At 42.0% G+C, this 27,792-nt stretch overlaps 1 protein-coding gene across 1 annotated transcript in view; it reads right to left on the bottom strand.

The window, feature by feature from the left end:
• Positions 1–4,954: 4,954 nt before the first annotated feature.
• Positions 4,955–27,792, bottom strand: part of LOC149435048 (vomeronasal type-2 receptor 26-like) — a 33,842-nt gene continuing 11,004 nt past the window's right edge. Inside the window, exons 3-6 of the mRNA XM_089663072.1 lie at positions 26,658–27,006; positions 14,574–14,884; positions 10,198–10,321; positions 4,955–5,859 (exon numbers count right to left, since the gene is read on the bottom strand). Coding sequence (XP_089519198.1) covers positions 4,955–5,859; positions 10,198–10,321; positions 14,574–14,884; positions 26,658–27,006 — 1,689 coding nt within the window. The remainder of the gene's footprint in view (positions 5,860–10,197; positions 10,322–14,573; positions 14,885–26,657; positions 27,007–27,792) is intronic.

Raw genomic sequence — 27,792 nt, forward strand, 5'->3', positions numbered from 1 at the left:
ATATAGCCAGATACATCTACATACAATATACACGACTCAATAAAATTAAAGGAACACTTTGAAAACACATCAGATCTCAATGGGGAAAAATATTGTGCTGGATATCTGTACTGATATGGACTGGGTAATGTGATGGGAACGCAAGGATGCCCCATCGCTTGATGGAAATGAAAATGATCAACCTACCTAGTACAGAATTAAAAGACACCCCAAAAATCAGTGAATAAATGATGCAGCAGGCTAGTCCATTTTGATGACATTTCATTGCAGCAACTCAGAATGGTCCTCAGTAGTTTGTATGGCTCCCACATGCTTGTATGCATGCCTGACAAGTCAGGGCATGTGTGAGATGGGGAAACAGCTCTCATTGTTTGAACTGACATTGGGGGATTTTGGCTGACATTCTGTGGTTTAGCCACAATATGTCACTGTTTTTCTAACACAGCCTCAGACTGCATAGATATTTGTATATTCATGAAGAGGTGGGGTTTTGCACACAGAGTTGGAGATGACAGGTAGGAGAGAGAGAAGCCATGTTTTGGAGCATGGTGAATAAGAGCCGTGTGAGCTGAGAATCTGATAACATCCAGGTGTGAAAGCGTCCCTCAGTAACTAGAGCTGCAGCTAAGTGAAGCTGATTGTGTCATAGACCCTGATCCTGTTCAGAGAAAGGAAGATTGCTGCCAGGAATGCTGATGAGAGCAGAGGAACTAAGCAGCATATACTGCGATACTGCATGCTTGTTGGAGAGACATTTGTTCTGTTCAGAGTCACCAGCGGATGCAAAGCAGACATGGGTCGGTAAGATCGTGCACACACCTCATTTCAGTGTTGGCGCCTAGAGACTGAGGCCAGGCCTATAGTTAGTTAGTTAGGGTCTCTGTTTGTGTCAGGCCACAAGTGTTGTTACTGATTATTGGAAGGACTCCACAACTTAAAGTGACATTTCACATTGGAGAGCTAATAAAATCCCACAAACTCAAGCCAGACTGGCGTTTTGCTCAGAAGGAATATTCAGGCACGTGCTACAGGACCAGTTATGGGAGGGGGAATACTGTAGATTTGTGTAAGATTGTAAGCTGTTGTGCTGCACCGCAGGCTAGCCCATACCGTACACCCATACACTGATTCCTTCTCTTTTAGGGTAATAACAGGTAAGGTGTGGCAGCTTAGTTTTGCCCGCCAGTAGGTAAATTACTTCACTTTCTACCTTCATCCATCAGAAGGCGCCGTGCTGTGCAGCACAAGGGTCTCAGCCTTTGGGCTGGGTGTATGTAAATTTATTGTATGTTTCCAGCATTTGTGGTTGTGTTTATTTGCCACATCTAAGTAAAATTCTGTTGTTGCAAAAGCTGGTGTTGGGGTTGCTTTCCACGTTTGTGACTTCACTGTATCCTGGGGAGCCCACCCTGGTACACGGCTTACACATGCTCCTAATGAGACAATGGATGGTGTCCTGGGGGATTTCCTCCCAGATCTGGACCAGGGCATCACTGAGCTCCTGGACAGTCTGAGGTGCAACTTGGACCAAAACATGATATCTCAGAGGTGTTCTATTGTATTTAGGTCAGGCGAGCATGGGGGGCCATTCAATTGTATTGATTTTTTCATCCTCCAGGAGCTGCCTGCATACTCTTGCTACAAGAGGATGAGCATTGTCGTGCACCAGAAGGAACCAAGATCCCACTGTACCAGCACAGGGTCTGACAATGGGTCCAAGGAATTCATCCCAATACTTAATGGCAGTCAGTGTGCCATTTTCTAGCCGGTAAAGGTCTGTGTGTCCCTCCATGGATATTCCTCCCCAGGCCATCACTGACCCACCACCAAAACGGTCATGCTGAACGATGTTACAGGCAGCAGAACATTCTCCACGGCTTCTCCAGACCCTTTCACGTCTGTCACATGTGCTCAGGGTGAACCTGCTCTCATCTGTGAAAAGCACGGGGTGCCAGTGGTGGACCTGCCAATTCTGGTGTTCAATGCCAAATGTCAATTGAACATCAGAATTGAGCTCTATGGTGCCTGGCAGAGAGCACAAGGCCAACTAGAGGATGTTGGGCTCTCAGGCTACCCTCATGAAGTCTGTTTCTGATTGTTTGGTCAGAGACATTCATACCAATGGCCTGCTGGAGGAGATTCCAGGAGACAGGCAACTACTCTAGCAGATCTGGACAAGGTCTTAGAAGGTCCTTAACTCATCAGCAGGACCGGTATCTGCTCCTTTGGGCAAGGAGGAACAGGATGAGAACTGCCAGAGCCCTGCAAAATGACCTCCAGCAGGCCACTGGTGTGAATGTCTCTGACCAAACAATCAGAAACAGACTTTTTGAGGGTGGCCTGAGGACCTGACTTCCTCTAGTGGGCCTTGTGCTCAGCTCACTGCCTGGCACCGTAGAGCTTGATTGACATTTGCCAATGAACGCCAGAATTGGCAGGTCCGCCACTGGTGCCCTGTGCTTTTCATAGATGAGAGCAGGTTCACCTTGAACACATGTGACAGACGTGAAAGGGTCTGGAGAAGCCGTGGAGAATGTTATGTTGCCTGTAACATCGTTCAGCATAACCGTTTTGGTGGTGGGTCAGTGATGGTCTGGGGAGGCATATCCATGGAGGGACGCACAGACCTCTACCGGCTAGAAAATGGCACACTGACTGCCATTAAGTATTGGGATGAATTCCTTGGACTCATTGTCAGACCCTATGCTGGTACAGTGGGATCTGGGTTCCTCCTGGTGCACGACAATGCCCATCCTCTTGTAGCAAGAGTATGCAGGCAGCTCCTGGAGGATGAAAAAATCAATACAATTGAATGGCCCCCCATGCTCGCCTGACCTAAATACAATAGAACACCTCTGAGATATCATGTTTTGGTCCAGGTTGCACCTCAGACGGTCCAGGAGCTCAGTGATGCCTTGGTCCAGATCTGGGAGGAAATACCCCAGGACACAAGCCGTCATTGTCAGGCATGCATACAAGCACGTGGGGGCCATACAAACTACTGAGTACCATTTTGAGTTTCTGCAATGAAATTTCAGCAAAATGAACTAGCCTGCTGCATCATTTTTTCACTTTAATTTTCAAGGTGTCTTTGAATTCAGTCTTCTGCAGGTTGATAATTTTCATTTCCATCAGACGATGGGGCATCGTTACGTTCCCAACACATTACCCAGTCCATATCAGTACAGATATCCGGTATGATATTTTTCCCCATTGAGATCTGATGTGTTTTCAAAGTGTTCTTTTAATTTTTTTGATCAGTGTATACAGTTATGTTCAAAATAATAGCAGTGTGTTGAAAAAAAGTGAATAAAGCTCAAAATCCTTCTAATAGCTTTTATTTCCATACACACAAATGCATTGGGAACACGACACATTCTATTCCAAATCAAAACATGAAGAAAAATATATCAAATTTGTGTTGTTCCTCTCAAAAAATTGAAGAAAAGTGAATATTAGACTGTTCAAAAAAATCGCAGTGTTTGTATTCTTCTTTACAAACTCAAACATTCACTATATAAACTGAAAAATGTTTGAAGATTTTGCTTTCCTTTGAATCACTTAATGAATATTTGGTTGTATAAGCACTGTTTCTGGGAACTGCTGTACATCTGTGTTGCATGGAGTCACCCAACTTCTGGCCCCTGTGATCAGGTATTCCAGCCCAGGATGATTGGACTACATTCCACAGTTCTTCTCTATTTCTTGGTTTTGCCTCAGAAACTGCATTTTAGATGTCACCCCACAAGTTTTCTATTGGATTAAGATCCGGGGATTGGGCTGGCCACTCCATAACGTCAATCTTGTTGGTCTGGAACCAAGATGTTGCACGTTTACTGGTGTGTTTGGGGTCATTGTCTTGTTGGAACACCCATTTCAAGGGCATTTCCTCTTCAGCATAAGGCAGCATGACTTCTTCAAGTATTCTGATGTATTCAAACTGATCCATGATCCCTGGTATGCGATAAATAGGCCCAACACCGTAGTATGAGAAACATCCCCATATCATGATGCTTGCACCACCATGCTTCACTGTCTTCACACCGTACTGTGGCTTGAATTCAGTGTTTGGGGGTCATCTGACAAACTGTCTCCGCCCACTAGACCCAAAAAGAACAATCTTACTTTCATCAGTCCACAAAATGTTGCGCCATTTCTCTTTAGGCCAGTCAATGTGCTCTTTGGCAGATTGTAACCTCTTCAGCACACGTCTTTTTTACAACAGTGGGACTTTGCGGGGGCTTCTTGCAGATAGCTTGGCTTCACATAGGCGTCTTCTAATTGTAACAGTCCTCACAGGGAACGTCACACCTTCTTTCATCTTCCTGGAGCGGATTGTTGGCTGAGTCCTTGCCATTTTGGCTATTCTTCTATCCATTTGAATGGTAGTTTTTCGCTTTCTTCCACGTATTTCAGGTTTTGGTTGCCATTTTAAAGCATTTGCAATCATTTTAGCTGAGCAGCCGATCATTTTCTGCACTTCTTTATATGTTTTCCACTCTCCAATCAACTTTTTAATCAAGGTACTCTATTCTTCTGAACAATGTCTGGAACGACCCGTTTTCCTCAGAATTTCAGAGAGAAATGCACTGTAACCAGCATGTCCAACATTTGCTGCCTTCCTTCCTTAAATAAGGGCAATAATTGCCACCTGTTTTTCAAGGAATGAATGACCTCACTAATAGAACTCCACACTGCTATTATTTTGAACATGCCCCTTTCAATGAGTGATTCAATGACACAGAATCAGCAGCATGCATGTCATGACTGTTGGGTCTGTTGGATTTCTATTACTCTACTACACCTGCTAGGAAATTATTTGCCATGTAGAAATATCATTTCTACCAAAAACAGTGATTGATCTGGTTAGTGATGTCTGACTGCTATTATTTTGAACACAACTGTATATACACACACACAGAATATACTGTATATAAAACACTAAAAACATATGTTATCCTCTGTTTTCAAGCAAACCTGTTTTTGTATTCAGGTCAGGTCTGAACAGAATTATGTAACATTTTCGGAAAAATATACAACCAAGAAGTCCAATACTTGATGCCATTATAGCAAAAATTTCCACAGCCACCATGTCTTTCCCTTTAGTGCTCAGATAGGCCGGGATCATGGCAATCCAGACACTGCAGAACACCAGCATGCTGAAGGTGATGTACTTGGCCTCATTAAAACTGTCCGGTAATGTCCTGGCTAAAAAAGCTATAATGAAGCTCACAGCTGCCAGAAGCCCCATATATCCCAGGACAGAGTAGAAGCCGATAACTGAACCCTCATTACACTGAATGATGATCTTTCCCTGATAAGAGTGAGCATCTTCATCCTGGAAGGGAGGAGAAATAGACAACCAAGTGACACAGATTATGACTTGAACAAGTGAGAACACACAGATTATAAGATTGGGCAGTTTGGCTCCCATCCATTTCCTCCAGGGACTCCCAGGTTTAGTGGCTTTAAAAGCAATACACACCATGATACTTTTGGCAAGCAGAGAAGAGACAGAAACTGAGAAGATGACACCAAAAGAGGTGACACGCAGCATGCAGGTTACATCTACTGGACGGCCGAAGAACAAGAAGACACAGAGGAAGCTCAGCATGATGGAGACCAGGAGAAGATAGCTCAGGTTCCGGTTATTAGCTTTAACAATGGGGGTGTCCTGGTAATGTACAAATATCCCCAATATTATACCAGTCAGAAGACAACAGAGGATGGAGACAGCTGAAAATACTGCAACAATTGTATCCTCAGTGTAGGAGAGAAATTCCACCAATTTTGGAACACACCAATCCTTCTTCTCATTTGGCCATTCATCATCAGGACATTTCATGCAATTTTCACTGTCTGCAGGAAGATCAATACAAACACAATTAACATCTGTGTCAAAGTTTCTAAGAAAATAAACATATATACTGTTTTAGCTCACAGCTAGCAATTTGATTTCCATCAGTTCATTGTGGGAGAGTGAATAGTATTTATATATTAGAGTTACGTTGTATTATAAATTAAGATATAGATCTTTAGCTTTATTTTTTCTCTGGTTCTATAGCCATCATGTAACATAAAATAGGATTTATGGACTTCCTTGTATGTAGAGACTGGCTATGGCCAGTAGTAAAATATGAAAACATGATTGATGCTTTTAAGGGATTGCAAAGTATGTAAAAAAACAAAGAAGAATGTAGAGGAAATTTGTTATAAGCAGAAAAAGTAATAAAGGTGGAGTTTTATTTTAAAGTGTATGTAAACCTGACAATGAAATTCCCTTATCTGCTACCTTTTGGTCTCCTCAAAATATCATTAAAAGAGAAATGTGGGTTTGCTTTTTTTTTTAAAATCATACTTACCCAGCATCAGTCCGAAGCTACATCTGTCCCCCGCCTTCTCCAAGTGTGAGAACTCAGCGATCACATGCTCACCGATCGCAGAGTTCTCACAGCTGCTCTGAGCATTGTCAGTCACCGCTGTTTGCTTGGTCCCCCCCACAATCACTGGAGCGCTGGGCTATGGAGGGGTGGGAGTGGCTGGTTAAGACTCTCAGTGCATTGCTGAGAGGCTGAGCCAGGTATGCTCCAGACTCTGGGGTGGATCCCGATTTTAAAGTTGGGATCTTTCCCCAGTCTGGACTGGCTGAGTGACTTCAGCTGACAGTGGACTTCTGCCCGCTGTCAGCTGAAAACTGGTCAAAGGAGTGCAGAATGAACTGCACCCTGTGATCCACAGGAGAAGTACAGCCAAAAGAGCTTTGGCTGTACTTCTCTTCTCTTCTAAAGAGCATCTTGGAATACTATCTGATCAATAAGTGCAAACAATACCCATCAATCATGTCAGACATATAGATGTGTCCTGCGTACACTTCCTGTGTTATCTTAAAAAGTCTAATTAGCCCTCCTAGTTTTTATCATAAGACTGTAGAATGCTTGGTTTCTGTTGTGAAGAAGTCCACAAAAATATCTTGTGTTGTCAGCTCATGACAGGACGTAGAACCTGAGGGCATTTCTGTCAGATCAACAGGAACTTTGAACTGAGGGCTTTTCTGTCAGATCAACAGGTCTTGGCCCGGTATGGGATAATGAAGCAAAGCATACCGAGCATCCTGGTGAATGGAGAGATGGAACAAGGTGAAAAGGAGGCCAAATCCAAGAGAGCAAAAATGAATCAGTTTCGGGCATGACCACCATATATGCAATACATCTCCACGATGGCCACAACTCTGAATGCATCGATCATTGCAGGTAGGGTTCGCCTGGGCCAAAGAAACCGGAACCCAATACCAATTAAATAAAACTTTGTATGCTGACTCCAGTGTGGTTGTATTAAATGAATATATGAGAGAGAAGTATGCAACGAACATCTGTTCAAAGCTGCATAAAGAAGGGAAATAAGGCCTGGGGAACCCAGACGCTGTTGGCAAAGCTCTTCAAAGGCAGATTTCTGGTACAGGAAAGCAGAAGTGCTCTGCAGTGAGGTAAGCCAGTGCAGCAATTGAAGGCAACAAAAAAATTCTGCCGGAAGGACAGAGTAGGACACAGAGATGAACGTCAGAGGAAGTGTGCAACATAGACAGTGGGGCAATCTGGCTCTCCTGATAATACTTAGTTACATTAGGCACCCCAAGACCACCCTGGAGTCTATGTACAAAAAGCGTATTTCTGCAGACTCTGGGGTGCCTACAGGCCCAGATAAAGTGCATAATCCTCGCCTGAATAAACTGAAGGAAATGAGGAGGAACCTGCGCTGGAAGGGTGTGAAAATAGTACAACAATTGCGGCAGGATGGTCATTTTCACTGAATTAACCCATCCTATCCAAGACAGGGTGTGAAAATTGCCAGGAGTGCATAGGAGATGATACAGAGCCGAAGCAATGCATAATAATTCACAGCAAACAACGAGACATAGGTGGGGGTCAAGCGAATGCCTAGGTAAGGGAAGTGGGATTGTAGGCGCAAAACCAAATCTGAGGTCAAAGTAATATTGAGTGCGACATCCAAATTAATTCGGAGACCCGAAATCAAGGAGAAGCGCATAAGAACCTGTTGCAAATTTGGAAGCTTCGTCAGGGGATTAGTGAGAGTCAAGAAGGCATCGTCCACAAAAAGGTTCAACTTAAATTCCTGTCCCACATGTGGAACACCCGATATATTACAATCAGCCCAAAGTGCTCAAGCCAGTGGCTCAAGCACCAGGAAAAGAGCACCGAGGACAGGGGCAGCCCTGTCTCATCCCTCTCCAAATAGGAAAGTAATCTGAGAAACACCCAGAATATTTAACCAAAGCTGAAGGGGAAAAATCCAAGGCTTGAATCCAAGAGGGAATAGAGTCCCCAAAACTCCAACGAGACAGCACAAACCGCAGATATTGCCAGGATAGAGAATTAAAGGCTTTATATATGTCTAAGGACAGTAAGAATCCCAGGATTTTTTGCTGTTGTAGAAGGTGTATAAGGTGGACCACTTTACGAACGTTATCACCCGCCTGCCTCCCAGGGACGAAACCTACTTGGTCCCTGTGTACCAGACTACGCAAATATTTATTGATATGAAGACTAAGGATCTTGCCCAATATCTTCAGATCTTCATTAAGAAGAGAAATGGGCCAAAAGGCTCGCGGTTCCTGCACACAATCTGTCGTTTTAGGAAATATGAGCCCTGAGCGCATCCAGAGAGGGAGTAACTCATTGAAATAATCAGCAAAGAAAAGTGCTGAAAATTTATTATAATAGAGACCGGAAAAGCCTTTGGGACTGTAGAGATTTGATAGCTTGAAGCACTTTCTATATGGTTACACTGGCGTTGAGGGCCATCTGCACCGCCTCGGATAATCAACAAGCATCCGCAGAGGCCAGTAGAGAATAAAGATCCAAAAGATGGCGTTCCCACTTCCGTGCCACCGCCAGCTGTAATATGTGACCCATCACCCTGGCTTTATGCGCCTCCCACAGAGGCACTGTCGAAGAGACAGATCCCGAGATTTCCGCAAAGTATGTACAGTGAAGGAAATAAGTATTTGCTCCCCTGCTGATTTTGAATGTTTGTCCACTCACAAAGAAATGATCAGTCTAAAAATCGAATGATAGTTGCATTTTAATAACAGAATTTCAGATTCGGCATCAGAACTTTAACTATGTTCTTAGATCCTGCCCCAAACTGAATCTAGGTACGTTCATCCCTACCCACATAAATCCATCGCCAATCACATCATCCAATGCACGCAGTCCACCGACATGATCCATTTCCAATGACTGCTCGCCAAGAATGATGTGTTTGAACAGTGCAAAAAATACCTTTTGATTCCGCAGGAAATAAGGAGCTGTCCTATCCCAGTGTTATCTCAAACCCTCCCAGTTTTACAGAACAATTGCTCTCTATATTTAAAAGATGGGGAGGGATTTGGTTGTTTAGTAAAGTAGCAGTAGCAAAAGATGATTGGGCAAAGCTGACACCATTTATTTTTATTTCGGTTTACAAACTCCTCAGAAAATGAGCTTACCTTGTAGTAATGTACTGCGTATTTTCCAGCTTTCCCCGCACCCTATAGTAGAACTGCTGTTACAGGGCGGTAGGGCTGCGCAAAATCGCGTATATATATGTGATTTGCATTTCTGGGTAGGGGGCGTGCATGCGCCACCCTACCTGCGCCACCATTGGCGGCTAAGGATGTTAATCACCGGGTCCCAGCCAGAGATCCCCCGTCGGCACTTGGCAATCGCCAAGTAAAACTGACAGGGTAGAGACCTGTGTTGTTTACATAGGTCTCTCTCCTGCCAGTAAGGACATGCTGCTGTGTATAATTTACACGTATTGGGATTTTTTTTAGCAAAGAGATATAGCAGAATATATTTTGGCCTAAATTTACGAAGAAATTTGATTCTTTACATTTTTTACTGGAAATATTTAAAATCAAAAAGTAAAAAATATTATTCTTTGTCAAAATTGTCAGTCTTTTTCTATTTATAGCACAAAAATAAAAAACACACAGGTGATAAAATACCACCGAAAAAAACTATTTGTGGGAAAAAGACATAAATGTAATTTATGTACAGTGTTGCATGACTGCGCAATTGTCAGTTAAAATAACACAGAGCCGTATCGCAAAAAATGGCCTTATCAGGAAGGGGGGTAAATCCTCTGGAGGGCAATAGTGGTAATCTCTATCCCGACAAAAAAAACCACAAACTCTACCAGAAATGTTGGATATCTCTTCTTCTGGACATGGGACACACTCATAGCAGCATTTGTGAACAGAAGATCCAAACTTTTTTCTGCTGCCAGGTAAGCAGGGCTCTGAGCATCGAGATACTGGAACCTGAAATTCAGATATTATTATTATTAGTATTTTGTATAGGTCTATCACATCCCATGAGACTGTGCAAACTAAAAGGTGCATTTATAAAAAATGCAGAGCTCATAATTCTATTAAACTGCATCTACATTTGTTCTGTGTTGGAGCAGAAAAGCTTGTAATATGCCATATGTGGCTCTTTGTGTACCATTATCTGGCCCTTGGGGTACTATTCCACCAGCTGACACCATTGATGGATCACCATCCCCCCTACTGACACCATCAGTGGGGCACTATTCTTCTCACTGATATATGGAGGCACTGAAGCACTGATGTCGGGGTATTTACCAGTCCCACTGGATACAGTCCAGCCCCCCTAAAATCTGAAGGGCAGTAAACTGGCCCTTTCTCCACTCTACTTCTTCCCAAAGGTGTTTTGTTTGAGGTCAGTCAAGTTAAGTTCCTCCACCCCAAAATTGCTCCTCCATGTCTATATGGACCTTACTTTGTACACTGGTGCACAGTCATGTTGGAACAGGAAGAGGCCATCCCAAAACTTTTCCCACAAAGCTGAGAGCATGAAATTGTCCAAAATGTCCTGGTAAGCTAATGCCTTAAGAGTGCCCTTCACTGGTCCTAATGGGCCAAGCCCAACACCTGAAAAACAACCCTACATCATAATCCCCCCTCCACCAAACTTTGCATTTGGCACAATGCAGTCAGGCAAGTACCGTTCTCCTGGCAACCACCAAATGCAGACACATGCATTGGATTGCCAATCAGAGAAATATGATTCATCATTCCAGAGAACAGGTATCTACTGATCTAGAGTCCAGTGGTGGCGTGCTTCACTCCACTGCATCCGTCTCTTTGCATTGCACTTGGTGATGTAAGGCTTGGATGCAGCTACTCAGCCATGGAAAGCCATTTCGTGAAGCTCTCTACACACTTTTGTTGTGCTTATCTGAAGGCCACATGAAGTTTGGAGGTCTTTAGCTATTGACTCTGCAGACAGTTGGCAATTTCTGTGCACTGTGTGCTTCAGCATGCGCTGACCCTGATCTATCATTTTACGTTGCCTACCACTTGGTGGCCGAGTTGCTGTTGTTCCCAGTTGCTTCCACTTTATTATAATCCCACTAACAGTTGACCGTGGAATATTTAGTAGCCAGGAAATGTCATGGATGGACTTATTGCACAGGTGACAACCTATCACGGGACCACGCTTGGAGTCACTGAGCTCCTGAGAGCGACCCATTCTTTCACAAATATTTGTAGAAGCAGTCTGCATGCCTAGGGGCTTGATTGTATACACCTGTGTCCATGGAGGGGATTGGAAAACCGGGATCCGGTGATTTGGAGGGCTGGCCAAATATGTTTGGCAATATAGTGTATCTCTATTTCTACTGCATTGTGCAGGTCAGTGATTATAAGGGCAGGGATGCCTCAAGTGACTGGATTATTTCTTAACTAATAGGAGCAATGCATTAAGTGCTCTGTGCTGTAATCTCCTTGTATTCTGTTTGTTTTGGGGGGTTTTTGGGGCATACCTGGTTCCAAGCTAAGATTCCTGCTGGTGCTTTCCACCCTATAAATACAATATATATATTTATATTATAAATTGCTGCGTAAACTGTTGGCACTATATAAACTCTCTCTCTCCCGGTCTTTAGTAATATGACAGCTGAGCGGGAGCACTTCTATTCTGGGTGGACGTCATATGACATCCTCTCAGGATTGCGCCTCATGCACCCCACGGGACACTCTTCAGCACATGCTTTTTTCATTTTGATCATTTTAGCCAATCAGATGACAGCAACTGCATTTAGGCATCTAGACGTGATGAAAACTACTTGCTGAAGTTCTGAGCATCAGAATGGGGAATACAGGGAATTTAAGTGACTTTGAACATGGAATGGTTGTTGGTGCCAGCTGGGCTGGTCTGAGTATTTAAAACATTGCTAATCTACTGGCATTTTGACGCACAACCATCTCTAGGGTTCACAGAGAATGGTCCGCAAAAGAGAAGATATCCAGTGAGTGGCAGTTGTGTGGACAAAAATGCCTTGTTGATGTCAGAGGTCAGTGGAAAATGGACAGACTGGTTCAAGATGATAAAAAGGCAACAATAACTCAAATAACCACTCATTACAACCAAGGTATGCAAAATACCATCTCTTAATGCACAACACATCCAACCTTGAAGCAGATGGGCTACAGCAGCAGAAGACCACACTCCTGTCAGCTAAGAACAGGAAAGAGAGGCTACAATTCAGATAGGCTCACCAAAATGGGACAATAGAAGATTGGAATAACGTTGCCTGGTCTGATGAGCCTCGATTTAAACTGTGACATTCAGATGGTAGGGTCAGAATTTGGTGTAAACAACATGAAATCATGGATCCATCCTGCCTTGTATCAACGGTTCAAGCTGGTGGTGGTGTAATGGTGTGGAGGTATTTTCTTGGCACACTTTGGGCCCCTGAGTCCTAATTGAGCATAGTTTAAATGCCACAGCCTCCCTGATTATTTTTGGTGACCGTGTCAATCCCTTTCTGATTACAGTGTCCTCATCTTCTGATGGCTACTTCCAGCAGGGTAATGTCACAAAGCTCAAATCATCTCAAACCAGTTTCTAGAACATGACAATGAGTTCACTGCACTCCAATGGCCTCCATAGTCACCAGATGTCAATTCAATAGAGGACTTTGGGATGTGGTGGAACGGCACATTGGCATAATGGATGTGCAGCCAACAAATCTGCAGCAACTGCTATGATGTTAACCATTAGCCACCCGGCCAATGGCCGTTTGGCAGCTTCAAATGTGCCTCTGCACTCCGGGTGCACGCCATTTGGCGTGCTCCCGCACATGCGCAGTTTGCGCTAATGCAGAGTGGCGCAGCAGTGCAATCTGTCACCGGCCATGCACCTTGGACACGGCCGATGACAGATCCGAGTACCGGCTCCCGTTGCTGGTACCATGTGACCTGCTGTGACCAATCACAGCAGGTCACATGACAGTTGTATACAATGGATGGCTTCATTCATGATGCCATCCATTGTATACTAGTGCCTAGCTGTGAATGGTCTCAGCTAATCACATGCACATGTCATGTGATTAGCTGTGACCAAATCACAGCTAAGCACAAAAAAAAAAAAAAGCTGAATGAATCAATTTCATTCAGGTAAATGCTTGCTTATAGCAAAGTAATTCTTTGCTATAAGCAAATTGTGTAAAAAAAAAAGAAAATACTGATCACTTCCCCAAAGTAGTACAATGTTACAATGGTAACATTGTACTACTTTGGTCATAGTAAAATATGAAAAAAAAATCTTAAAAAAAATAAAACAAAATGTAATAAAAAATTAAATATAATAATAAAATTAAAAAAAAAATATATATATATTTTTTTTTTATTCATACTGTCACCAGTCAGTGTCCCTGATCACCGCCATGCCAGTTATATGATGACGCTGTACTGCACTGGTGACAGTATGTAAAAAAAAAAATAGTGAAAATAATTTTTTTAATTTTAAATTTTTCCGAAAAATTATGACAAAAAAATACAACTTCAAAAAACTCGCCATTCCTCTTATGAAGTACGTCGGACTGTCTACTCTGCAAAAAGGGGTCATTTGGGGGATATCTGTACTATTCTGACATTCTTGGACCTCAAGAAATTAGATTGGCTGTCAGTACTTCAGGATTGATCAATATTCAGATCTATACCATAGTTTGTGAACTCTATAACTTTCCTACAAACAAAAAAATACATCCTAATTTGGGTTATTTTCACCAAAGACATGTAGCAGAATACACCTCGGCCTAAATTTATGAAGAACAATTATTTATTTGTAAACTTTTATAACAGAAACAAAGAAAAATGTGGGTTTTTTTTCAAAATTTTTGGTCTTTTTTTGTTAATTTAGCAAAAAATAAAAACCCCAGCGGTGATTAAATACCACCAAAAGAAAGCTCTAGTTGTGTGAAGAAAATGATAAAATTTTAGTTTGGGTACAATGTTGTATGACCGCGCAATTGTCATTCAAAGTGTGAGAGCGCTGAAACCTGAAAAATGGCCTGGACAGGAAGGGGTAAAATTGCCCGGTATTGAAACAGTTAATATGGAGCAAAATCTCTGAGAAATGTTTTCAACACCTCTTTGAATCTATGCCATGAAGAATGAAGGCAGTTCTGAAGGCAAAAGGGGGTCCAACAGGTACTAGCAAGGTGTACCTAATAAAGTGGTCGCTGAGTGTATATCATGGACTTACCTCATTGCCAAGCTTCCATGTTATGGCTTTAGTATTCATTTGTAATTGCTGATCTTCTGGTGCCCAGGATGTAAAATTTCCCACATCATTATAAATCATAGTGTCATTATCCTTAAATACCCAATTTAGTATTTTGTAATGATAAACAAATTCTCCGTATTCATTAAAAAATGATCTTGGCTCGAGTAATCCAAATTCATATTTAATTTCTTTTAAAAGATGATACAACTTCAGTTTGAATATAGAAAGATAAAATGTGTTAAGTAAAGAAAAGCAACCAGACACAGGAAAATCAATATTTATATCCAGCCCTCAGTGTCCATCAGATTATCTCCTGATCTTGTAGATAATAATCAATATACTTAGTTGTCACAAACTGAGCATAGTGGAGTGACCTGGACCCTACTCTGACTATGTCTGGGTTCCCTGAGGAGTGGAGTCTGAAGAACGGGCAATATTCACTAGGGACCCCTCACAGAGGTTTGGACTATTTCCATAAGGTTGCTTCCCCAGATACTAGCAGACTGAGGAGGAAGAAGCCATAGGACCACTAGCAGGGACCACTAGCAGAGACGATCAGAACACTAGAGAGAAAACCGAGATACTGGTGGACAGTCATATATCATATTAGGGACAGATCAAGCAGTGTTTGCAGGGAGAGCTAGTTGCTGCTGTTGATTGTGTAATAATGTGGTGCTGCGCTAATAAATGCACTGTGTAATAATGTGAATCATGAACAATACACCCCCCTATACAAAACAATACCTGAGTATCTATGTGACTAAATAAACAGCATATATGAAATAAATACCCCAAAAATAACAAAAGAAAAAACAACAGCAACACCTCCCCTTATTGGGCAAAAATGAGCCACACAGAGAAAATCTAAACATGTATATATACACATACACACAATGCCTGCCGTGATAATGAATATAGAACCCTAAAAACAACAAGAGTAAATAGATGCAATAGAGTGACACAAACGCATGTATAACCTGCATGTCCAAGGCCAACTAGTGAATAAAGAAAATAACATTGATCCCAATGGGGGATATACGCAAAGTGAATCCCTGAAACCACAAATTGTGTAAACGTGAAAAAAGAAGAGGAATCAGGCTAAACGCCTGTGAACAACTAACAATCGCTGAATAAACAAATGTGTGACCCCTTTATCGGGGATAAGTGAACAGAAAAAATAGACTGGATTGCCTATAAATATTGAAGTAATACGCGACCCCAAATGGGGGTTCTAAATAAACATGAAAATATGTGACACCAACGCCTCACTTTATCCATAAACTTCATTCATAAATCAGTGGATAAACCACAAACCAATATGAACGTAAAAGTCCAGACCTAAGAAATGATTACGTGTTCTAAATAATAATAGCAAACGTGGAATAAATGTCCAATTAATTGCAAAAGGTCTAGAACAGTCCAAATGATGGAGGTGCTCTGTAGTCCTGTAATTAACATGAATATGAAACAGGATACTGTGAATCCAACACTAGGTGCAATGGCTCCTCACCTCCATGCGGTGATCCTGCAGGGTCAACATGCCTTTCGGTAACAAACACCACCGGTCTGGAACCTGGACCCTCTCCAACGGATGTACGGTCCACCGCTATGTCAGTTTCCCTCACTGGTGGGCAAGGTCCTACGCGCAGCCTCCTCAAAGTGGTCCTAGAAGTAATAGCTCCTCATATGGCCAAAGAGAGAATAAAAGATGCTCCCATAGTGCTCCCTTCATCAGGTTCCTGATGAAGTCACATGGCATTGTGGCGTAATGCGTGGGCACGTGGTGACGCAACTTTCGGGCATGTTGACGCAACTTCCGGCGTGGACGCCAACTTGGAACTCCTATTCAGATCCATGTAAAGTACACCCACAGCATGTGGATATGTACAGACGCTTATTATTTCTGTGAGAAATGTGAGTGAGATTTGTAACTTTTATACCATTTGAGCAATTAAAACTTTAATACGCTATGGGAGCATCTTTTATTGCCGGCAAACAGTGACCCAGAGCACAGCTGCATTGTTTTCAATGCAGCTCTGCTCCCTGTCAGTTCCCAACACACTGTCACGGAGAGCAGAGATTAGCTTTCCATGACAGCATGCAACAGTGAAGTACCCCCCCCCCCCCCCGTCCACTAGTAAAACACTCTGCTCACACAGTTAACCCTTTGATTGCCTAAAAAAGTTAACCCCTTCCTTCCCAGTGCCATTAGTACAGTGTCAGTGTTTTTTTTTTCACTGATCACTGTATTGGTGTCACTGGGGATGTCAGTGACCCCAAGTCAATTCCCCCCCAGTATCACAATGTCTGCCACAGATCTGCCATAAGTCGCTGATCGTCACCATAAGTCGCTGATCATCGCCATAAGTCGCCGATCACCACCATTATTAGTAAAAAAATAAATAAAAATCCACTATCTATACCGCCATTTGTAAACGCTATAACTTTCACGTAAACCAATTAATTTACACGTATTGGGATTTTTTTTAGCAAAGACGTGTCGCAGAATGCATTTTGGCTGAAATTTATGACAAAATTTGATTTTTACATTTTTTTACTGGACATGTTTTATAGCAAAAAGTCCAAGTCCAATTTTTTTCTCAAAATTGTAAGCCTTTTTTTTATAGTGCAAAAAATAAAAAATGCACAGGCGATCAAATACTACCAAAAGAAAGCTCAATTTGTGGGGAAAAAAAAGGACATAAATTTAATTTGGGTGCAGTGTTGCATGACCGTGCAATTGTCAGATAAAATAACACAGCGATGAAACACAAACTGCTTCTGTAACCGCTTCCTGACCGCCCTATAGCAGAAATACTGCTACAGGGTGGCATGAGTGCACAAATCCCCATATATATATACGTGATTGGCGCTCCCGTGGTTTTCACGCCCCTCCCAGACAGCGTCAGAGTGCCCGTCAGTACACCAATCATCACATTTAAACCCTTGACTGCCAGGAAGACATTCATGCACAATAAACCTCCATTGCTAGTATAGTGTCTGAAAGAATCAATATCTTTGATCAGATCAGCACTATACCAGCGTTCACATTAGTATAGTGTCCCCAAAAACGCAGCGTCAGCGGGATCAGCCCCGACACCTGCCAGCACCTGAGTTTAGCCCCTACGCTTACCCCCCCTTCTCCCCCAGCAAGTGCAGTGTCAGTAGGTCACTGTCACTTATACATTGCACACAAAACCGCAGTGTTGGCAGAATCAGGCCTGATCTCTATTAGCATTTGTCGGTAAATTTTGATGACTCTCATATGCAGCAGAGTGCCAGTACTAGTGCCACGCTACCTTTTGGTGAACTGGCGAGTACTAGTGGCCTAGTACATCCTGGTCTTTCACAAATCTCTTAGATTGTAAGCTCCTAGGATCAGGCCCTCCTAACCCTCTTGTATTGAACTGTATTGTTCTGTATTGTCTCCCATTATATTGTAGCGCTGAGCAAACTGTTGGCGCTATATAATCCTGTATAACAATAATAATAATAATACCAGCACTGCATTATGACTTTGCGACGTGGCGAGTCCCACAAGTGCAGTATAAGCTGGTGCGGTGGCGAGCACAAGTATTGTCCCGCAACCACCAATAATTTGCACACAGGCCCGTAGAGCCCCTAGTATCCTTCCAGATGTGCTTGCAAATCCCGAGTGACAGCCCACAAATTCTGCAGCACCTGTACTTCCCCCGTTCACTGCCCAACCCGGAATTCAGGTGGAAATAGCAAAGTTAACTCCTCCCCTTGATTTTTTGTAGCTGTTTTTCACGGAATATCTGTATGCGTTGATTGTGGATCAAAGTAATTTATATGCACAACAATTTATCGCCACCAACCCAAATTCAAACCTTGCCAGACCAGTCGCAGGGAAACTCATTATGGTTTTCGAATTGACATTTTTTTTGGGCCTAACCCTCAACATGGGCATTACTAAATAAAAAATGAATTCGGTTGTATTGGTCCGCAGACCCGATTCATCATATGCCGTGTTCTCTGCTGCCATGGCCAGGCATAGATATGAGAGTATAATGTGTTTTATGCATTTCAACAACAATACACTCTGTTGTCCTTGAGGTGACCCTGAATTTGACCGGCTCCGCAAAATTTAGCCCCTTATGTATCACCTTAATCAAAAATTTGCAGATGTCTATACTCCCCAGCAAAACATCTGCGTTGATGAGTCCCTGATTAATTTTACTGGCCACCTTGCATTCAAACAATTTCTCCCCAGCAAGCGTGCCAGATATGGGGTCAAGATGTAGAAGACCTGTGAGAGGGCAACAGGCTATACTTGGATGCCCGACTACATGGGGAGCAGTGGCAAGATAGTTTGGGACTTGGTGTCATCCTTTTTCCATATGGGGTTCTACTTATACGTGGACAATTTTTATTCAAGCGTGCCACTATTTAGACATTTGTTCAATATTGGAACTGGCGCTTGTGGAAAAGTGTGACCTAATGTGTGCCCACCATTAGAAGTGGGTGGATACATGGCGGTATATTCTAATGGTGGGCATACCACACACTTTTTTTGGCAGAGATTTCTTCTCTTTTTTTTATTCAGTCCACAGGCTGCATACAAAAAAAAATAAAACATAGCATATATACCCAACAAGGATCAGCGATGTACTGGTACATCACTGGACTTTGACTGGTTATACCAGGGTGATGCCTACAGCTGCAGGAATCATCCTGGTGTCATTTTTTTCAGCCGGAGATCAGCTTTCATGTAAAAGCAATCCTAGTGGCTAATTGGCAGCAGGATTGCTTTTACAAGCAGCGGGAGATGATGTCCCCCTCCCCCGCTGCCTTCCACTGCCTTCTCGGGGCAGTCCCGTGCCATCAGGGGAACCTGAGAATGCAGCCGGCTGACCATAAAGCTGATTGGAGACCAGAGTGCTGCCAATCATCTCTATAGTCTAACAATTCAGAAGCTATGAGCATTTCATCACTTCAATTTTGCAGGATATAAACAGCGCCATTTGTAAATTGGGAAAGCATCTGATCACACTGAACTTGGTTTGATTAGATAATGTAAGGGCAGAGGAGATATCCAGAGTCTGATAGACCTCAGATTTCTCAAAAAAGAATATATGACAATGCCCATTGAAGTTATAGGGGATATTTGCATTCCCTGTGATAGCATTATGATAAAAAAAAAATGAATGGTACAGTGTAAGAATAATAAAAAAATAAAAATAACAAAAAAATAAAAAACTCGCCCCTCCCATGCGCGCACACCTTTGTGCACAAGCGTTGCCCCTGTGACGGTATGTAAACAGTGGTTGCACCCTAAATGTGAGGTGTTGTCGTGAACGTCAGTAATTCTAGCACTAGACCTCCTCTGTAAATCTAAAATGGTGGCTTTTAAAGGCTTTTAAAATTTTGCCTATGGATATTAAAAATGTATGCAGTTTGTCGCCATTGCACGGGGCATGCACAGTTTTAAAGCATGTCATGTTTGGTATCTATTGGCCAATATATTGTGTTTTTGTGCATTAAAACTAAAAAGTGTATTTTTTTTTTTTTATTGTTTTTGAAAAATTGCTGCGCGAGTTCTATGTGCCATAAAAAATTGTAGTACCCACCATTTTATTCACTAGGCTGTCTACTTTAAAAAAATATATAATGTTTTTGGGTTTAAATTAATTTCCTAGCAAAAAATACTGATTTTTTTCATGTGAACAAAAAGTGTCAGAAAAGGCTTGGTCTTCAGGTGGTTAGAAGAGTGAGAGATGTGTGGCATAAACTTCTAATGCTGGGCATAAAACTCCCCCGCCCCCCAAAACGGCCCCTTTTTGGAAAGTAGACACCCAAAACTATGTGCTGAGAGGCATGTTGAATCAATAGAAGAATTTATTTTTTTACCAAGTTTTTGGAAAATGACAAAAAAAAAAATTGTTTTTTACACAAAATTGTCACTTAAATGATTTACTGCTCACACATGCCATGGGTATATGTGGAATTACTCCCCAAAATACATTCTGCTACTTCTCCCGAGTATGGGGGTACCACATGTGAGAGATGTTTTGGCAGTCTAGCCAAGTACAGGACCCCAAAATCCAATAAGCACCTTCAGGCTTTTAAAGGGCTTTATTTCCTCATTACACTTCCTGACTACCTATCACAGTTTTGGAGGCCCTGAAATACCAGGATAGCACCTAACCCCCCCAAATTAAATTACCCCTTTTTGGAAAGTAGACACCCCAAGGAATTTGATAAGAAGCATGGCAAGTATTTTGCAGATCTCATTTGTTGCCACAATTTTTTGGAAAATGAAGAAAAGAAACAAAAACATTTTTTCTATTCTTTTTTTATATTTCAAAACCTTGTGAGAAAAAATGAGATCTGCAAAATACTCACCATGAATCTTTTTAAATTCCTTGGGGTGTCTACTTTCCAGAAAGGGGTCATTTTGGGGGTTTGGTGCTATCCTGGCATGTCAGGGCCTTCAAAACTGTGATAAGTAATGAGAAAATGAAATGAGGAAGTTACACACTTTCAGGCTTTCAAAGTGGTCTCACACATGTGCTATCCCCATACTCGGTAGAAGTAGCAGAATGTACTTTGGGGTGTAATTCCACATATACCCATGGCTTGTGCGAGAAATAAATCATTTAAATGACAACTTTGTGTAAAAAAAAAATGTTTTTGTCATTTTTCAGAAACTTGTAAAAAAAAATAAATCTTCCATGGACTCAATATGCCTCTCAGCAGATAGCTTAGGGTGTATACTTTCCGAAAAGGGGCCATTTGAGGTTGTTTGTACTATTCTGGTATTTTAGCACCTCAAGAAATGTGATGAGCAGTCAGAAAGTAAAAGCTGTGTAAATTTCATTATCTATACCATAGTTTGTAGACGCTATAACTTTCACACAAAACAATCAATATACACTTACTGGGATTTTTTTAACCAAAAACATGTAGCAAAATACATTTTGGCTTAAATTTATGACAAAATTTTAGTTTTTTGGATATTTTTTATGACCGAAATGAGAAAATATTGTATTTTTCAAAAAAATGTTTTTTTCTTCAAAATTTTTCTGTTTATAGGGCCAAAAATAAAAAGTGCACAGGTGATCAAATACCACAAAAAGAAAGCTCTATTTGTATGAAAAAAGAACATAAATTTCATTTATGTACCATATTGCATGACCGCGCAATTGTCCGTTAAACTAGCGCAGCGCTGTATAGCAAAAAAATGGCGCAAATTGTAGTATCTATACCATAGTTTGTAGACGCTATAACTGTCACACAAAGCAATCAATATACACGTATTGGGATTTTTTTTTTTACCAAAAACATGGAGCAGAATACATTTTGGCTTAAATTTATGACTAACTTTGAGTTTACGATATATTTTTTATAGCCGAAAGTAGAAAATATTGTTTTTTTTTTCTAAATTTTCAGTCTTTTTTTGTTTATAGCGCAAAAAATAAAAAGCGCACAGGTGATTAAATACCATCGAAAGAAAGCACTATTTGTGTGAAAAAAGGATGTTAATTTTGTTTGGGTGCAGCATTGCATGACCGCGCAGTTATCAGTTGAAGTAGTGCAGAGCCAAACAGCAAAAAAAAGCCTGGTCAGGAAGGGGGGTAAATCCACAGGAAGGCAAGTGGTTAAGAAACTAGACAGCCTTCTTATGGCTATAGAAACTGCCCGATGCCTGATATCAATCAAAAGTAGAAAGTGGACATGTGGGGGAACTAGTATCTCAGCGTCCCCATCAGGCTCCATCCACTGTGACATCATTTCATATCTTCGGCGTTCATTTCATATACAAGTTGGTCCCGGTGGATACAAATAATGTATTAGTTTTTTCTAAAGATCGCTATATATGTATTAGTTTTCAGTTGGATTCGTTATTCATTTATACATTTTCAAAGCTAAGAATTGCATTAGACTGTGGAACTGAACTGACTGACTGACTGACAATTACAAATTCAGTTTAAATTCCAACTTTACTTGAATCTGAATTATCAAACAAATTAGAAAATTTTATTTTTTACCATCATTATAACATTTTTCAGACTCATTGGCGCGTTATTATGTCTCGTCAGAGACTCAAATACATTGGAATCTCCAAAAATCAAATTTTTGTCTGAAAATTGATTTGTTACAAAACTAAACACACATGTCTAGTCGGCTGTAAAGTCAACAACATCATTAACAACCAGTGACAGGTAGAAGGGGAGGCAGTAGATGCAACAAATCTGCCACTCGGCTACACAGCAGAGGACAGAGACAGACACAAGTCTTATACACCTCCACTTTCATTATCTACAAACTGAAGGTAATTATTTTTGAATTTGGTACATTAATGGCACCACTTTGTAAAACTGTCATTATTAATAACTTCCTGAATCTTCTGCACATGTTGACAACACTATCAAAACAGAAGGCAGGGCTTTTTGAAGCAGCCACAGGTTATTTGAAAGGGTTGTACCTCCAGAAAAGTTTTGGTAGGCATTTGTTGAATTCCCTGGTCTCCACCTCCCATGCCCGACTGCAGGACTTCTCCAGGACTTCCCCCATCCTCTGGAACTCACTACCCCAATCCATCAGACTGTCACCTACCCTCCTCACCTTTAGGCGCACCCTGAAAACCCATCTCTTCAGGGAAGCCTACCCCACCCTCACCTAACAGCCAATCTCCTCCACTCCTTCTACCACTCCATCCCCCACAGCCACTTCCTCCTGTACCACTATCCCCTCCCTCCTAGATTGTAAGCTCCAAGGAGCAGGACCCTCGAACCCCTCGTGTATTGTTTTGTTACTGTATTGTCTCATGTTCTGTCCCCCACTATAATGTACAGCGCTGAGCAAACCTTTCTGGCGCTATATAAATCCTGTATAATAATAATAATAATAATTCTGTAGCAGGTCTTGTGGGCTGGTAGGATCCAGGAAAGGGGGGGGGGGGCACACATTTGTTCCCCACTCTTCTGGCCATACAGACTGCATAATCAGATTAATGCTCTGCTTTGCATTTTTAAGGCGGCTTCACACTATTTTTTTTTTTTCATGAGAAAATCTATACCAGATCCAAAGGGTGTGTTATGGATTTCCTGGGAAACCTCATACATTTGGTTCCTTTATTTTTTAGTGGGTAACCCCCTTAAAATTCCAGATTCAGAGTACGTTTATGGCTTTTTTAAAATAACAAACATATTATACTTAACCACTTGCCTACCGGGCACTTATACCCCCTTCTTTACCAGGCCAATTTTCAGCTTTCAGCGCTGTCGCACTTTGACTGACAATTGCGCGGTCATGCAACATTGTACCCATATGAAATTTTTATCATTTTTTTCTCGCAAATAGAGCTTTCTTTTGGTGGTATTTAATCACTGCTGGGCACTTTACTTTTTGCACTATAAACAGAAAGTGTGCAAAAAATTTGAAAAAAAAAAAGTTTCTTTGTTTCTATTATAAAATTTTTCAAACAGGTAATTTTTCTCCTTCACTGATGTGCGTTGATGAGGCAGCAGTGATGGGCACTTATAGGCAGCGCTGATAGGCAGCACTGAAGGCCACTGATAGGCGGCACTGATAGGCAGCACTAATGAGGTGGCACGGATAGGTGGCACTGATAGGCAGCACTAATGAGGTGTCACGGATAGGCGGCACTGATAATGGGTACTGATAGACAGCACTGATAGGTGGCACTGACTGGCATCACTGCTGGGCACTGAGTGGCGGCACTGCTAGGCATTGACTGGTGCAACTGCTGGGCACTGAATGGCACAACTGCTAGGCACTGACTGGTGGCACTGACTAGCTGCATTGATGGGCACTGGTGGGTGGCACTGGTGGGCACAGGTGGGTGGGCACAGGTGGGTGGCACTTCTGGGCACAGGTAGGTGGCACTTCTGGGCACAGGTAGGTGGCACTGCTGGGTGGCACTGGTGGGCACTGCTGGGCACAGGTGGGTGCACTGCTGGCACAGGTGGGCGGAGCTAGTGGGCGCACTGCTGGGCACAGGTGGGCGGAACTGGTGGGTGGCACTGCTGGGCACCGATTATCAGGGCACTAATCATCAGTGCCCTGGTGATCGGTGCCGATCCCTGCTCTGACAACTGCCGGCTCTCGGCAGTACTTTCCTCACGCTCTGACAGCGTGAGGAAAGTGCAGCCGAGAACCGGCAATTGCATTTCCCGGTAATCAGCGTGTCATTGGACATGACTGATCACGTGGTAAAAGGCCGCTGTGATTGGCCTTTTACCACATCACGTGATCAGCTGTGTCCGTAGGACACAGCAGTTATGGAGATCACTGGGTGCGTGCCCCTGGGGGCACGCAGGAGAGCGCGTTCTGGGAGGACGTCATATGACACCCTCCCAGAACTAGCCGGCCGCAGTGTAGCCGTCATTCGGCTATCTGCAGTTGGCAAGTAGTTAACTGATCTATATAATTGCACAGAGTAGCCCCAATCCTTCTTTTCTTGGGGCCCTTGCCACCACTCGTGGCTCAATCCCTGCTGAGTGTCCTCAGAGCAAGCCACTTGCTCTAGGGCACTCATGCGTGCTCACTCCAGAGCCAGCCCTGTAAGTCCATAAGACATACAGAGTGCAGCATGTCCCCACCCCCAGCTCCCTCCTCGCTGGCTGTGATTGACAATAGTGGGAGCCAATGGCTCCCCCTGCTATGCCTGAGCCACTGAGGAGGGAGAGAGCTAGCAGAGCAGCTGCTCTCATGCACATCGCTGGATTGAGATTGGACTCAGGTAAGTATTGGGGGAAGGGGGGTGGGGTGAGGGGGGATCTGCACACTAAATTTTTCTACCTTTATCCATAAAATGCTTAAAGGTAGAAAAAACCTTCAACCTTTAGAACCAGTTTATTTGCTGAAAATGACATTTCTTTACTGGCTTCCTTAAATAAAATAATAATAAATAATTAAATAAAATAATTAAATAAAAATAATAATAATAAAGCACACACCAAACAACAACAGAAACAACACCCGTCCAAAGGTCCATCAAACTACGTAGCAGACACTTAGTGGTGTATATGTATAGGGGGTAGTTGAAAACACATTTTAATGCTCGATCATACTGGTGCAAATTGAAATAGCACCTGAAATCGTATTTAAAGAATGTCAGTGTCTTAACACGTGCGATTTGCTGCAGCGCAATTTCTAAAGTAGTTCTTGCATTACTTTTTCTGCAGTTTTGTTGCGATTTCACATACATAGAATATCATGGAAGTCGCACTGCAAATTGCAAGAAATTGTTGAAAATCTTCACAAGTAGTAATAAAGTCTTCAGAAATCACCCTGAAATTGCACACGAATTGCGCAATTTTAAATCTCAGCGGTGTGAGCAGTGACTTAGTAGAGGGAAGCCTGACAGAGCAAGGAAACATTAGTGCAAAAAACATTTATTCACCCCGTTCATATTGCAGCGTGATTTGTCCCTGAAAGTGTCCCTACCATGAATGGACCAATTGGTCATGTTTGCCCCCCTGGTCAGCATCTCCAACAAAACTGTTTTATTAGAGGAACATTTTTTTTGGTAGAGGGATTGAATATTTGAAATTGGACCATATCGCTTTTTTATTTTATACTTTTCCAAAAAAAGAGAGTACTCTACCTTGTGCCTGTAAGGTTGTTTTGTATTCAATGTTCCTTTATAGATCAGGTTCATATAATGCAGTACTTCAGCCATAGCTTTCACTGCATAATACATTCATGGAGAGAGTCCTTGATGCACAAAAGGAAATAAATTTGGACACATTTCTTCCATTATACAATCAGTATAGTTAAGTGGACATGATATGGTACTATTTTCATTTTCTTTGTTTGCAGACATACACTTTGCAATTGATAAAATATAGATGTCTCCAAATGAATTAGTTAAGCTAAAAGTCTTGTCGATTCCATCAAAAAAATGTTCTTTATTTGGGATGAATAAAGGGTATAAATCCACAGCCAAGCTACCATTAAAGGCAAGTATTGGAGTATATCCAGAAAAGCTCAAATACCTCAGAGGAGGAAAGATAAATGTTTTTTCAAAGCTAGTACTTACATCATGTAAATACATATAAAATACACTCTGACTGATAAGTGATCCACATATTACAATTACTTTAGCTTTAGACTCTTTAATAACAGAGATATCACGTTTTATAGCACGGTCTATATCAATGTCATCAGCAAACATATAAGACCCGATTGATATTGTATATTCCACACAAATACTGTTACTTTTCATGTACTTTATTAATATCTCTTTATCTTGGTCTCCGGCATCATCTTGTGATGCAATTATTCCAACCCACGTCCAGCTAAAATGTTTCAGCAACTTAATAACAGCCATATAATGAACGTGGTCATTCTGAACTGTCCGGAATACATGAGGATAGAGAAGCCTGTTGGTTAGAGAATAGTCCGTAGCTCCATAACTGATCTATAGAACAGAAAAAGAGCCATTATTTTCAATGCTGAAGTTGATTTTATGAAATATATCCACAAGATAAAAGGAATTAAATCAGTCTACTATAGTCTAGACCGGGGGGCAGCAACCTGTAGATTGTGATCTACCAGTAGATCGCAGCCAGGTGACTGGTAGATGGTGGTCTGGGATTGCTGACCCCCCCATCCCTGAGCATCAAACAGAGAGCAATGCTACTTATAAAGCTGGATCTGTAGTAAGGAGCAAGAGCCGCATAAGCCGATGCCTCTATCATACATATATCATGGCTTCAACAAGTGCACTATAGGAATGAGATTTAGATTTGCCTGATGATGAATTTGAAATGATTTTCCAGGATTCAAATTCTCCTCAAACTGGTACATTTTGGGTAAAGTTTGCACTGGATGAATTCTGGCTTCCACCCATAATGCGTTCTGAACTAGGGATGCACTGATACCCTTTTCTTTATCGACAAGTATGGATACTTTCTGTCAAGTGCTTGCCTATGCCGATTACCGATACTTTGTGGTGCGATTTGCGTCTATACAAAATGTATGGAAGCAAATTGTACTGCAAAGAATAGAATGTGATTCCTGTCCAAAATCACATGTGGTTTCCCCATGGCTCCTGTGTGAATCCAGGCTTGTCATAGTCTGAGTTCATACAGAAGTAGTGCAGGGAGGTTTCCCGCAGCAGAGTGTGGGCGTGTGGGGATATCTACTATGGTGGCAGATGCTCCATATTTTCAGTGGTGGGAGAGGAGAGGAAGTGGTGAGGATT

This window comes from Staurois parvus, unplaced genomic scaffold (genome assembly GCF_062004578.1).
Source record: "Staurois parvus isolate SC_StPar_1 unplaced genomic scaffold, SC_StPar_1.0 ptg001621l, whole genome shotgun sequence".
NCBI classification, from domain to species: domain Eukaryota; kingdom Metazoa; phylum Chordata; class Amphibia; order Anura; family Ranidae; genus Staurois; species Staurois parvus.